At 55.6% G+C, this 13318-nt stretch overlaps 1 protein-coding gene across 1 annotated transcript in view; it reads left to right on the top strand.

The window, feature by feature from the left end:
• Positions 1 to 8592, top strand: part of LOC101531617 (ultra-long-chain fatty acid omega-hydroxylase) — a 16899-nt gene extending 8307 nt beyond the window's left edge. The window contains exons 3-12 of the mRNA XM_058657713.1: positions 355 to 408; positions 501 to 628; positions 754 to 878; positions 2644 to 2914; positions 4162 to 4228; positions 4342 to 4471; positions 5990 to 6123; positions 7045 to 7109; positions 7995 to 8077; positions 8405 to 8592. Coding sequence (XP_058513696.1) covers positions 355 to 408; positions 501 to 628; positions 754 to 878; positions 2644 to 2914; positions 4162 to 4228; positions 4342 to 4471; positions 5990 to 6123; positions 7045 to 7109; positions 7995 to 8077; positions 8405 to 8582 — 1235 coding nt within the window. The 3' untranslated portion in view covers positions 8583 to 8592. The remainder of the gene's footprint in view (positions 1 to 354; positions 409 to 500; positions 629 to 753; positions 879 to 2643; positions 2915 to 4161; positions 4229 to 4341; positions 4472 to 5989; positions 6124 to 7044; positions 7110 to 7994; positions 8078 to 8404) is intronic.
• Positions 8593 to 13318: the final 4726 nt, after the last annotated feature.

The raw sequence follows: 13318 nt of genomic DNA, 5'->3' as shown, positions 1-13318 counted from the left end.
TCCTGAGCTGGCAGCAAAGAGCGGGCTGAATTAAGGGAAAGCTTCCTACCTACTGGGCCACGGTAGCCTGGCCAGGAGTTTGGAGGTGAGCGATGGACCAGAAGAGGGCAGGACCTTCCATACTAGGCTGAACTTGAACTTTTCTTTTTGCAAGGGCAACAGGGAGCTACGGCCGGTGTCTGAGCACAGAGGAGGTGTCTCATATTCAGATCAGTGTTACATACAGATCTTACACCATGGGGGGGAGGGTGTGATGAAGCAGGAGGAGGGTCAGGGCCCAGAGAGAAGCCCCCTGGAAGGCTTCTGCAGAGGTCAAGGGTCAGGGTTGAGTCCTTGCCTTCTCCCTCCCTACAGCTATGGTGGCTCCTAAGGATGACTTCTTCTACGGCTTCCTGAAACCTTGGCTAGGTGAGTGCCCATGGGTGGGGAGTAAGGCCTGGGGATCCTTGGGGAGGAGGCCCCTCACCTCACCTCACCTCACCTCAACCTCCCGGTCCCAGGGGACGGGCTGCTGCTCAGCAAAGGGGCCAAGTGGAGCCGACACCGCCGCCTGCTGACGCCCGCCTTCCATTTTGACATTCTGAAGCCCTACATGAAGATCTTTAACCAGAGCACAGACACCATGCATGTGAGTCCCAGGGCCTTCACGGCCTCGGCTCCTGGGGGAGGCAGCTGCCGCGAGACAACCAAATGGGCTGGTGGTGAGCCGCTGGCTCCTGGTTCGCGGCTTGAGGCCTCCATGTCCACTCGCAGGCCAAGTGGCGGCGCCTGGCCAAGGGCTCCTCGGTGGTGTCTCTGGACATGTTTGAACACGTCAGCCTCATGACCCTGGACAGCCTGCAGAAATGTGTCTTCAGCTACAACAGCAACTGCCAGGAGTGAGTGTACCCAGGGTGTGAGGTCGAGGGAAGAGAAAGGGGGCGGGTGCTCTGGAGGGAACCACCACCTGTGGGCCTCACCTACTTCATCCAGAAAATGGACATTTTCATTCCTTTTCTGTAGTCATATTGGAAAAATTTGTTAATGAATGTGCTCAATTTTTTCAAAAAAATATTTATTTTTAATGGAAAGGCGGATTTACAGAGAGAGAGAGAGAAGGAGATACAGAAAGATCTTCCATCCGCTGGTTTGCTCCTAAAGCGACCACAATGGCTGGAGCTGAGCCAATCTGAAGCCAGGAGCCAGGAGCTTTTTCGGGTCTCCCACACAGGTGCAGGGTCCCAAGGGTTTGGGCTGTCCTCTGCTGTTTTCCCAGGTCACAAGCAGGGAGTTGGAAAGTGGAGCAGCTGGGACATGAACCAACGATTATATGGGATCCTGGCGCATGCAAAGCCAAAATTTAGCCACAGAGCCGTTGCTCTGGGCCCAGAAGTGTTCTTTTTTAAAAAATAATGTACTAGGTGCCTGGCGCGGTAGCCTACTGGATAAAGTCCTCGCCTTGAACGTGCTGGAATCCCGTATGGCGCCGGTTCTAATCCCGGCAGTCCCACTTTCCATCCAGTGGAGGATGGCTGTGAACCATCGGACTGTCTCTCTTGCTCTCTGTATCGCTGATTTTTAATAAAAATAAATAAATCTTTTTTAAAAAGATGCACTCGTTTGAAAGGCAGAGAGAGTGAGAGAATCTTCTGAGGTTTATCCCCCAGATGCCCACAACAGCCGGATGGAAGCCAAGAGCCAGGAAATCCGTGCAGGTCTGGTGTCCTTGCCATGTGCAACCTGCTGCGGTTGTTGGCGTAGTGGGGCAGTTGTTGCTGGCTGAGTACTCGCAGGCTGTACCACCACACTGGGATCTCATATATGGGCCCTAGTGCACATGCCACTTTAAGCATTTGTAAGAAGTACGGGGGCACCTGGGTGGCACAGTTCCAACAACCATATCCTTTTGGCCGGCCTGCATTCCATTTCGGAATGCTGGCGGGGGTTCTGGCTGCGCTGCTTCCAACCCAGCTCCCAGCTGATGTTTCCAGGGAAGTGGCAGAACATGAGTCAAGCGTTTGGGCCCCTGCATCCACGTGGGAGACCTGGATGAAGCTTCTGGCTCCTGGCTTTGCCCTGGCTCAGTCTTAGGGGTGACTGTCATTTAAGGAATGAAGTGGCAGACAGAAGATCTCTTCGTCTCTCTCTGTCTCTGACACTTAGCCTTTCAAATAAATAGATACATCTGAATAAAATACAAAACAAAAATTCAGAAAATACAGCTAGAGGAGGGCTTTTGGTGAAGACATTGCTTGGGATTGCCAACATCCCTTATGGGCGCTTGTCCTAGTCCTGGCTTCTCCACTCTCAATCCAATTTCCTGTGAATGGCCTGGAAAAGCAGCAGAGGACGGTCCAAAGCACTTGGGCCCCAGAACCCACACGGGAGACCCGGATGAAGCGACTTGCTCCTGAGTTCAGTGTGGCTCAGCCTTAGACATTGCAGCCGTATGAGACTGATTCAGTAGCTGTGAGATCTCTCTCTCTGTAATTCTGCCTTTCAATGAAACCTAAGAAGAAATGATCAGATGATAAAATCAACGTAGGATCCATTTGTTGTCTAAGCGACGAGGGAGAGGAGGCTTGTCCGGGGCATCATACCCTGTGTCTGCCTGGGGCTGGCCAGGCTAGCCCTCTGTCCCTGACTTGACTCTCTCCTTGCCAGGAAAATGAGTGATTATATCTCAGCCATCGTTGAACTGAGCGCGCTGGTCGTGCGGCGCCAGTACCGCCTGCACCACTACCTGGACGTCGTGTACTACCACCTCACCGCGGACGGGCGACGCTTCCGCCGAGCTTGCAACATTGTACATCACTTTACCACCGAGGTCATCCAGGAGCGCCGGAGGGCCCTGTGCCAGCAGGGCACCCAGGCCTGGCTGAAGGCCAAACAGGGCAAGGCCTTGGATTTCATTGATGTGCTGCTCCTGGCGAGGGTGAGGCTGGGCTCCGGGGTGGCACTGTGCGTGCCCACGGCTTGCACCTGCTGTAGAAGATGACATATAGCCCAACCCGTGCAGGCCTGGGCTAGAGTCAGATGCGAAGGCAGGAAACTATTGAAGTGAGTTACCCGGGCTGCCTTGACCATGACTTTTAGTCCTATGAATGGAGCCTCCTTATGACTTTTTGCAAAGATTTATTTATTTTTATTGGAAAAGCAGACTTACAGAGAGAGAGAGAGAGAGAGAGAGAGAGAGAGAGAGAGACAAAGATTTTCCATCCACTGGTTCACTCCCCAAATGGCTGCAATGACTGGAGCTTCCTCCAGGTTTCCCATATGGGTGTGGGTCCCAAGGTTTTGGGATATCTTCAGCTACTTCCCTAGGCAGATGAATGGGAATTGGGTCAGCCAGAGCATGAACCAACACCCATACAGGATGCTGGTGCTTGTAGGCTTAAGATTTCCCAACTGAGCCATCAGGCCAGGCCCATGAATTTTTTTTTTTTTTAAAAGATTTATTTATTGAAAGACACAGAGAGGCAGAGTGAAGCAGAGAGATTTTCCATCTATTAATTAACTCCCCAAATAGCTGCAAATGGCCGGAATTGGACTGGTCTGAAACCAGAAGGCAGGAGCTTCTTCTGGGTCTCTCAGAACCCAAGCACTTGGGCTGTCCTCTGTTGCCTTCCCAGGCCACAAACAGGACGCTGGATGGGAAGTAGAGCAGCCGGGATACGAATCTGCACCCAAAGGCGGTGCTAGCACTGCCGGTCCCATAGACATAAAAATTATAAATTGTATCTATTTTTGTTGTATTTGAGAAGCTGAGAGAGAGAGAGAGAGAGAGAGAGAGAGAGAGAGAGAGAGAGAGGTGGGGGTGTGTCAAGATTTTACATCCATGGATATACCGTGCAAATGGCTGCAAAGTCTGTGGCTGGTTCTGGTCACAGCCAGCACCCAGGAGCTTCTTCTGGGTCTCTCACATGATTGACCAGGGCTCAACACACTGGGCCATTCTCTGCTGTTTTTCCCGATGCATTAGCAGGAAGTGAATTGCAGACAGAGCAACCAGGGTTTGAACCCCTGCTTTGATACATGATGCTGGTGTTGCAGGCAAGAGCTTAACACACTGCACCACAGCACCGGCCCCCGACAGCTTAGCTCAGGGGAGTGGGGTGGGTGGGGTACAGGGAGGGAGGGAGGGGGATGAGAAGGCTGAGACCCGTCCACTGCCCGTTTCAGGATGAAGACGGGAAGGAGCTGTCCGATGAGGACATCCGTGCTGAGGCAGACACCTTCATGTTTGAGGGTAAGGGTGTGGGGTCCCCAGCAGAACCTGCCGGAGGTGAGGAAAGGACCTTCTGCTGTCTGCCTGAACACAGCAGCCTGCCTCCCTTCCCCTTTTTGCTCCTGTGCCTGCAGGCCACGACACAACCTCCAGCGGGCTCTCGTGGGTGCTCTTCAACCTGGCTAAGCACCCGGAGTACCAGGAGAAGTGCCGGGAAGAGATCCGTGAGGTTATGAAGGGCCGAGAGCTGGAGGAGCTGCAGTGGTCAGTAAAGGGGAGGGCTGCAGTGGTCTTCGGTGGGGTGAGTGGAGGCAGGGAGCCTGGGCATGAGTCCCAGCTGTCTCATGTCCAGTGTGGGACCTGGAACAAGTTGCTGAAGCATCCTGCACCCCAGTGTGTGTAGTTGATTTCTTTATTTGAAAGGCGGAACCACAGAGAGAAAGGGAGGGACAGGAGAGAGAGGGAGAGAGAGATCGCTCATTTGCTGTTTTACTCCTTATATGGCTGCAAGCACCCTGGGCTGAAGCCAGCAGCCAGGAATGCCATCGGGTCCCCCAGGAGAGTGCAGAGGCTCAAGCTTTCCCAGGTGCATTGGCAGGGAGCTGGATTGGAAGTAGAGCAGTCAGGACCCAAACTGTTGCCCACAGGAGATGCTGATGCCATAGCTGACAGTATTACTTGGTAACCAGAGTGCTGACCTGTTTGTAAAATTTTAAAAGTACCTTTCAGGAGCCAGCATAGTGTAGCAGGCATACCAGGCTAAGCCTCTGCCTGTAACATTGGCATGCCGTATGGATGCTGGTTTGAGCCCCGGCAGCTACACTCCCCATCCAGCTCTCTGCACACGGCCTGGGAAAGCAGTGGAAGATGGTTTAGATCCTTGGGCCCCTGCACTCATTTGGAAGACCTGGAAGAAGCTCCTCCTGGCTTCAGATTGGTTCATCTTTGGCCATTGTAGCCATTTGGGTGTGAACCAGTGGATGGAAGATTTCCCTGTCTCTCTCTTTTCTCTGTAACTCTGCCTTTCCAACAAAAATACGATGAATCTAAGTGCCTGGAAATAGGAAGGATGATACTGGGAGCAGTTACTGGGCTATTCAAGCCTACTAGGATGTGGTTGATGGGCAGGTGGCATACAGAGTATAGATGCTCTGGACAGAGGCATGGTTCATGTTCTTGGTGGGATAAGGTCGGGACACAACTGGAGGTTTAGCCGACGGTCTATTTACCATTTATTTTCCAGTTTCGTAGTTTCAGACCCTAGGTAACCAAAACCATAGAGAATGAAACGTGAATAAAGATCGGGGCGTTCCTGTGTAAGAAGAGGGTACAAGGACGTTGTTTGGTGTATTTGGGGGAGAGGGGGAGGAAAACAGAGACAGAGTGACTCTTCCATCTGCTGGTTCATTCCCTAAAGAGCTGTAACAGTCACGGCTGGACCAGGCTTTGAAGCCAGGAGCCAGGTGTTCCAACCAGGTCTCCCACATGGAGACCTAAGAACTTGGGCCATCCTCTGTTGCTTTCCCAGGCCATAAGCAGGGAACCAGATCTGAAGTCGAACACCTGGGACTTGAGCCTCTGGGCTGTCCACCGTCCACCCTGAGACCTGCCCCAGGGCTGTAAGACCTGGCGAGCAGGTGGCTGGGTCTTCCTAAGCTGGAGCGAGGTGCACGCAGGACAGCTGAGGAGAGCAGCAGCTAGGCAAGGCCGGCCTCCTGGCCTGGTTTCCTGCTCCTGCACCCGAGTGCATCCCTGGGGGAGTCACGTGCTCTTTTTTCCCAGGGACGACCTGACCCAGTTACCCTTCATCACCATGTGCATCAAGGAGAGCCTGCGCCAGTTCCCGCCCGTCACGCTTGTTTCACGCCGCTGTACAGAGGATGTCAAACTCCCGGACGGACGCGTCATCCCTAAAGGTGCCCACTGGGAGGCCCCTCTGTGTCTGCTGTGGATATTCTGTGGTCTCCCTGCCCCTCAAGCTCCCAAGGGGTGCTTCCGGGGTGATGGTGGGGAGAACCCAATTGAATATGCAGGAGCGAGTATGTGTGTGTGTGTGTGTGCGCGTGTGCACAAGGGGTTTGGCCCTGCAAAAGGGTGTAGGTGGTGCAGGAGGGTCCTTTAGTCACCAGATGTCCCCTTGTCCTGGTTGATGCTGGGGACCCAGCGAGGCCTCACTCCAAGGTCCCAGGTCTTCAACACCACCTAACCTGGGCACTGGTATTCCCAGCTATTGAAAGTCAAGATTAAGCTAACCAGCAGAGCATTGGTTCCTGCTAGGGAGAAGGCAAGGAAGACTGCCTGGAGGAGGAGGAAGGCGGGAACCTGGGAAACTGGAGGTGAAAGGGCAGCTTTGTGCGTAGAGCAGAGCCACAGGGTCCAGACAGCCCACGATGCTGCTGGTTGGCAGGTGGAGGTACCTGGACTTGGTCCTCGGGGCAGCCAGGGGCCATGGGAGGGGTTGCAGCTGAAGGGGGATGACAGGTGTGGGAGTGAGGGAGAGCTCTGTGTGGCCAGTGAGACAGCCAGAAAGAATGTGACATGGATGTCTTAAGGGGAGGCAGGGGAGTGAGCAGGGTGGCAATGCTTGTCACAGGAGGGTGGACAGGAAGTGGTAACAGAGGGGTCTCGGGAGACCGAGGCCTTGGGATGTGCCCAGAGGAGGACCCGGCTCCCTTCATTCCCATTGACCAACTCTGCTCACCTGTGCCCACCTGTGCCACCCTGCCAACCTGTGCCCACTTTCCCCACGTGTACCCACCTGTCTCCACTCGTCCCACCTGTGCCAACCGTATCCACTCATTCTCTCCTGTGCCCACCTGTGCCCACCTGTGCCACAGGAATCATCTGCTTGGTCAGCATCTACGGGACCCACCACAACCCCACAGTGTGGCCTGACTCCAAGGTGAGCTCCTGGACCAAACCTCCCTGGGCTCAAACTCCATCTTTGCCTGAGGGAGATGTTTGGAGCAGAGGCTGTTCCTTGCCTTGCCTTTCACCACCCAGGGAATTATACAGTAGGGTTGTTAATTCATTAGGTCAACATGTATTTATTTCTGAATATATATTTTTATGGATTTGAAAGGCAGAGTGACAGAGAGAAAGGAAAGAGAGAGTTCTAGCATCTACTGGACCACTCCTTAACTGGCTACACAAGCCAGGGATGGGCCAGGTTGAAGACGGGAGCCAGGAGCTCCATCCAGGTCTCCTACATGGGTGCCAGGGGCCCACACACTTGAGCCATGCTCTGCTGCCATCCCAGGCTCATTGGTAGTAAAAGCTGGATTAGAAAACAGTGATTCAAACCTGCTCTGCGACAATGCTGGGCGGTGTAAGCAGTGGCCTGATTTATTGCACCCCAATAAGTTTTTATTGAACATCCGCTGTATGCCAGGCATACGTTGGGCACCCAGGGAGAGGCAGATATGAATCGGATCCTGGTGGATCGCGCAGTGAGAAGCAGATACAACTAAGCTTACTTTGGCCATGGGTAAAGGCACAAAAGAAGTTAGAACGGGGCAGGTGGGGCGGAGAGAGGGGGGGTCGGGAGTGGTCTTACCCAAGAGGAGGTGCTCAGCCAGGACTGCGGGATGGGGTCGGGGTGCGGGGAGCTGCGTGTCTGTGGGGTGAGGAGCAGTTTGATCCGGGCAGAGGAAGCCGCCAGCCACGAGCCCCCGAAGGGCCAGGCAGGGCTGTAGTGAGTGGGACGGGGAGTAGGGTGGGGTATGACATAAAAGACTTCCTAGAGGCCGGGCTGGCCCAGACTCACCCTCAGTGTGTTCCTGGCCAGGTGTACAATCCCTATCGCTTTGACCCCGACACCCCTCAGCAGCGCTCTCCGCTGGCCTATGTGCCCTTCTCCGCGGGACCCAGGTAACGGATCTGTCCCCAGCCCCACCCAAGCCAGGTATGGGAAGGGCAGAACCCATGGGAGCTGTGGGATGTGCCCCGCCCCGTCTCTCCCCACGCACCAGGAGGACCCCCACTTGCCACCTGCTGTTTGAGCACCTGCTGTCTCCCAGGCTCCCAGCTCTGGGCTCACGTGCTCCTGACAGACGGGCAGGTCATGTACGCAAGGGCGCGCTGCCCAGGGAAACCATCCCGGGGACCCCAACTCACGGTGACTTAACTGAGACCTGTCTCCATCCAGCCCACGAGGCTCGCCCAGGCCTGAGCCCTGCTTCTCTTACTTCCCCCAAGGAATTGCATCGGACAGAGCTTCGCCATGGCTGAGATGCGCGTGGTGGTGGCGCTGACGCTGTTGCGCTTCCGCCTGAGCGTGGACAGAACGCGCAAGGTGCGGCGGAAACCCGAGCTCATTTTGCGCACGGAGAACGGCATCTGGCTCAACGTGGAACCGCTCACTCCGCGGGCGTGACCGCTCCCCGCGCGCGCGCGGCTGCCTGCAAGACCCCCGGGGTCCAGGAGCCGCCTCCAAGCTCAACTCCAGAGACATCCTTCCCGGTCCAGGCTCCGCTGCGGGAGAACCAGGCACCACTGACGAAGCAGCGTGACGGTGCTGGCAACGCACGTTAGGACAAAGACTCCGCCCCTGAGGCGCACCCCGCCCCTTGAGGTCCGGACCTCTTAAGTTCCTCCACCTGCCCTTCCACCTGAAGGATCAGACTAGGTCACATCCCTTCCTGCCCCAGGGATCCAGCGGATCCCGGTTCTCCAGATCCTCCCTCAAGCTGCTCAGTTCCTAGACCACATCTCTCGGAGCAGCCTGAGAGTGACAGTCACTCTCCTCTGGGCAAAGGCTCTGCCCACCGAGTCGCTGGTCCGACACCTTGAGGTCTAGTCTAACCTCCTTAGTTCTGCACCTGCCTAATACCGGAGGCTACCAGACGTGGGCACCACCCTCTGGTCCCTGTCCCTTCGCCATGCGGTTCCCCAGGCGCCACACACTGAGCCGTCCGTCCCGGGGTGGGGGGGACCTAGGACCTACCTCCCAGACTGAGGACTGCTGCAGGCTTGAAACTGTTGTTTGCCTTTTGTTACTATGTTGTAAACACGCATCCCTGATCCTCCTCCACTGAACGTTCTGAGTTTTGAAGAATAAAAGTGAGGTAGAACAGACACCCCCTTTCCACTCTACCTCCCTGGCCAGCCCAGCTCAGCCAGACCCAGGCACCTAGAGCCCTAGGGTGGGAATGCCTTGGAGCCCGTGGGACGCCACTGTGCCAACAGCTGTGGGCTCTGGAAAGCTGGTCCTAAGACATAAACTTCAGGTTTTCACTTGCTGCTGTCCCTTCTTTGGTTTAACACGTCACTTGGGGCTCAGAAACGGGGCTCAAGCCCTGCTTGTGGCAGGAGCCGATGGCTTCACACAGAAGCCTCTAACCGTGACAGGTGCTGGGAGCAGGAGACCTCAGGTGCTGGGTAATTGTGAATAGGGAATGGGGACTTGAGTGGGAGCAGAAGCCGAGTGGATGATAGGGCAGGGAAGGGAGCGTGAGGGAAGGGAGAAATGGGGTGAACTCTGAAAACATACTGGCAGGCCAGTGGGGCCGGGCTTGGGGACCATATGGACACTGGTTCAAGTTCTAGCTGCTCCACTTCCCATCCAGACCCCTCCGCCCCCACTAACGCTCCTGGGAAAGTAGGACGGACGTGACCCAAGGACTTGGGCCCTTGAACTCACACGGGAGACTCTCTTTCTATAATTCTGCCTTGCAATAAATAAAACGACTCTTAAAAAAGAGAGAGAGATGTATTTATTTTTACTTGACAGGCATATTTGCAGAGTGACAGAAAGCTGTTCCACCTGCTGGTTCACTCCCCATATGGCCGCCAAAGGCCGGAGCTGAGTCAGTTTGAAGCCAGGAGCCAGCAGCCTCCTCCAGGCCTCCCATGTGGGTGCAGGGACCCAAGGCTTTGGTCTGTCCTCAGCTGCTTTCCCAGGCCGCAAGCAGGGAGCTGGATGGGAAGTGGACCAGCCGGGACTTGAACCGGTACCTGAGGGATACCTGCATTGCCAGGGGAAGTTTTACCTAATATGCTATGGTCCTGATTCCATTAAAAAAAAAAAAAAAAAAAAGGAGGGGTGTGTGTGTGAGTGAAGAGAGTGATTTTAGGGTGATTTTAGGCAAGGTAGGAGGGAAGCAGGCAAGCCCTTGGCTTCATTCCAGCTCCCCACTAGCGGGCATTCTGAGAGGTAGCAGGTAACAGCTTGAGTCCTTGCCGCCCAGCTGGGAGACTTGGATTGAATTCCTGGCTTTTAGCTTCAGCCTGGTCCAGCTTCACCTGTTGTGATGTTTGAAACACGAACCAGAGAATGGAAGATCTCTGCTTGTCTCTCGGCCTTATGCATGCATCCATCCACCCATCCATCCCTGCTTCCCTCCCTCCCTCCATCCACCCCTCCCTCCCTCCCTCCCTCCATCCATCTATCCACCCACCCATCCATCCCTCTTTCCACACATCCGTTCCCGTCTCCCTCCCTCCGCGCTGCAGGTGGCCGAGGCTAAAGCCTTGGGTGCACCCCAGTGGCTGGTTCTGGAATCGTCGGCGGGAATCCCAGGGCCAAGCGATTGAGGTCCTTGCGCTCTCGTCCTGACTTTTGCCAATGGTGTTTCTCCCACTCTCCTCGCCCCCACGGAAGGTGTCGAAGAGTGCACCATTCTCCCAACACCGTCTGCAAACCTACAGTCAGCCAGTAAAAGCAACCCAGAGGCAGATCTACGTGGGAATGCAGGTTGAAGTTTTCGCTAAGGGTCGCGCGAGTGGGTGAGTGAGAGACGGGTGGTGGGCGCAGGGCTCCTGGGTCCCAGGGACCCTGCTGTAGCTGCGCTGTGCGTCTTAACGCCGCGTGCCCAGGGCTGGTCAGTCTGTCCCTGGCGGTGCCTCCCGCTGCAGAGCGTGGCCGAGGCTCCCTCTGCCGCCAGATCCAGAGACGACAGGTTGTAAGGAGGCCTCTCTCCCGCGCGCGCATTTGCACCTGCTTCTGTGAGCGCCAGAGGGGGGACCACCGCCTTCTGTGTCTAAGAGACGGTGTGCACGGATGTGTGTGTGTGCAAGTGTGTGTGTGTGTGTGTGTGTGTGTGTGTGTGTGTGTGAGTTACTGTCCGCTGGGCCAGGCTGAAATCAGGAACTCATTCCGAATCCTCCAGGTACCTGAGTTCCTACGGCTGCTTTCCGACGCGCGCAGTCTCAAGAACCAGGGTACTAACTCTGACAGGAGAACCAATCCTTGCGGAGGCCCACGCCCCCAAACCCTTGACCCCCCACACGTCCCCATCAAGCCCCATCGCTCAAAGGACTTCAACACAGCATCCTGGAGACTAAATGAGACTTCAGCACACAACCCCCTGGGAAACAAGTACTCAAACCTGTGGTTGTCTAAACATTCGCATCATGCATGAGGAGGGTTTCCAACAGTTCACGGAAAATACAATTAAAACACACAGTTTAGTTTGATGCTCAGATTTGAAGAAAATGCCCTTTTTTCATCGTGTGCCCTTTGCAAACACTTTTTTTTTTAAATAAAACATTTATTTATGTTTACTGGAAAGGAAGGTTTATAAACAGAAGGAGATACAGAGAGAAAGATCTTTCCTCTGCCGATTCACTCCTTAAGTGACCGTAATGGTCAGAGCTGAGCTAATCCAAAGCCAAGAGCCAGGAGCTCCTTCTGGGTCTCCCACACGGATGCAGGATCCCAAGGCTTTGGGCCGTCCTCCACTGCTTTCCCAGGCCACAGACAGGGAGCTGGATGGGAAGTGGAGCAGCCAGGACACAAACTGGCACCCATGTGGGATCCCGGTGCCTGCAAGGCGAGGACTTTTAGCCACTAGGCTACTGCACTGGGCCCGTGTTGGATGATTTTGCTGTGTACCTGGAGCGAGTTACCATCCTTCTTTGTTTCCTCTTGCCTTCTTACTTCCACTGGCTCTGTGGTCCCTTTGCTCTCTGCCTTGCTTTAAAAAACCCTGGCGTGACCCCTGACTGGTCTCTGGATTTTCCCAGCGGCTGTACACCCCCCACCCCCCCTCAAGAAGAAGGGACGAGGATTTGGGGGCAACATACCTCAAGTGGCTGACAGCTCCAGGATCCTTCAGGACCGCAAGGGATTGGGCACCACACGGGCAGAAGCAGAGTGTGGCCCCCTCCCCAGCAGGCTGCCCACTGCTGCAGCTCTGTTCTCTCCCAGCTCAGTCGCTCAACACGGGCGCTGTTCACCTTCTTCTTGGGGAGACTGTGTGGATGAGCTAAGATCACCCCTCGAGGCATCAGGGCAGAGTCTGGACAAACAAGATGGACTCCCTCTTTGAGGTCCACGGGGAAAGGTGGGATCCAGAAATGGTTGGGGCTGCCCACAGGCAAAATGAGAGACCCCGTGCAGGGTCCCTGGCCTGGGCCCAGCTCTCCTTCAGCCCCTCCGTGCTCTGAGACTGGGTGACAACTGTCCTGTGTCCTGCCAGCCTGTGCTTCCGCAGAGCAACCTGTTCTGAGTCTGTCTCAAGTTCATGTTTTAGCCCGCTGCCCCCGCCCCCGCCACCCCCGGCCTTGGATGGACAGTGAGGAGTTGTCAACTTGGGGCCCAGAGTACCTTCCGCCCCTGGCTTGAGCCAAATTTGCTTCTCCAGGAGCCTGTGCCCTAGAGTCTGTGACCCAGAGACAAGGCCGGCCCCACCCCTGGTGGCTTGGCTGCCTGCCTGGGAGCTGGGCAGGAGGGGACAGTGGGAGGGAATGGGCGGAGAGGAAAGCTGGGAGGAGGCAGCCCGGTCCTCTTCCGGGATTGGTGACTGCAGACTGCCCTCTGGACCCGCCTTGTACAGAGAGCTGGGGCACAGGTCTCCCCATGGGAGACAAAGTGCTGTTTACAGAAGGCCAAGCGGCACCCCTCGGTGGCACTGGAGGGATCTGACTGAGGGCCGGGTCCTTGCTTTGAGCTGGGCAGCTCCAGGGAGCTAGCTGGCCTCAGAGACTCATGTTTTCCAGGGAGCTGAGCCCTGGCCACGTTCCTGGGCCTTGATGCAGTGTGACCCATTTTCTCTCTCTCTCTCCCTTTTCCTTGTAATCCCACTTCCTTCTTCTGAGCCCTCCCTCCCCCCGAGTCCCCTCCTCTCTTTCCCAGGTTGCAGGAGCTAAGCTTGTGCACCGTCCAGCGGG

Source organism: Ochotona princeps, chromosome 33 (genome assembly GCF_030435755.1).
Source record: "Ochotona princeps isolate mOchPri1 chromosome 33, mOchPri1.hap1, whole genome shotgun sequence".
Classification (NCBI taxonomy): domain Eukaryota; kingdom Metazoa; phylum Chordata; class Mammalia; order Lagomorpha; family Ochotonidae; genus Ochotona; species Ochotona princeps.
The sequence above is the reverse complement of the archived record's forward strand: the minus strand, read 5'-3'. Positions and strand labels throughout refer to the sequence as shown.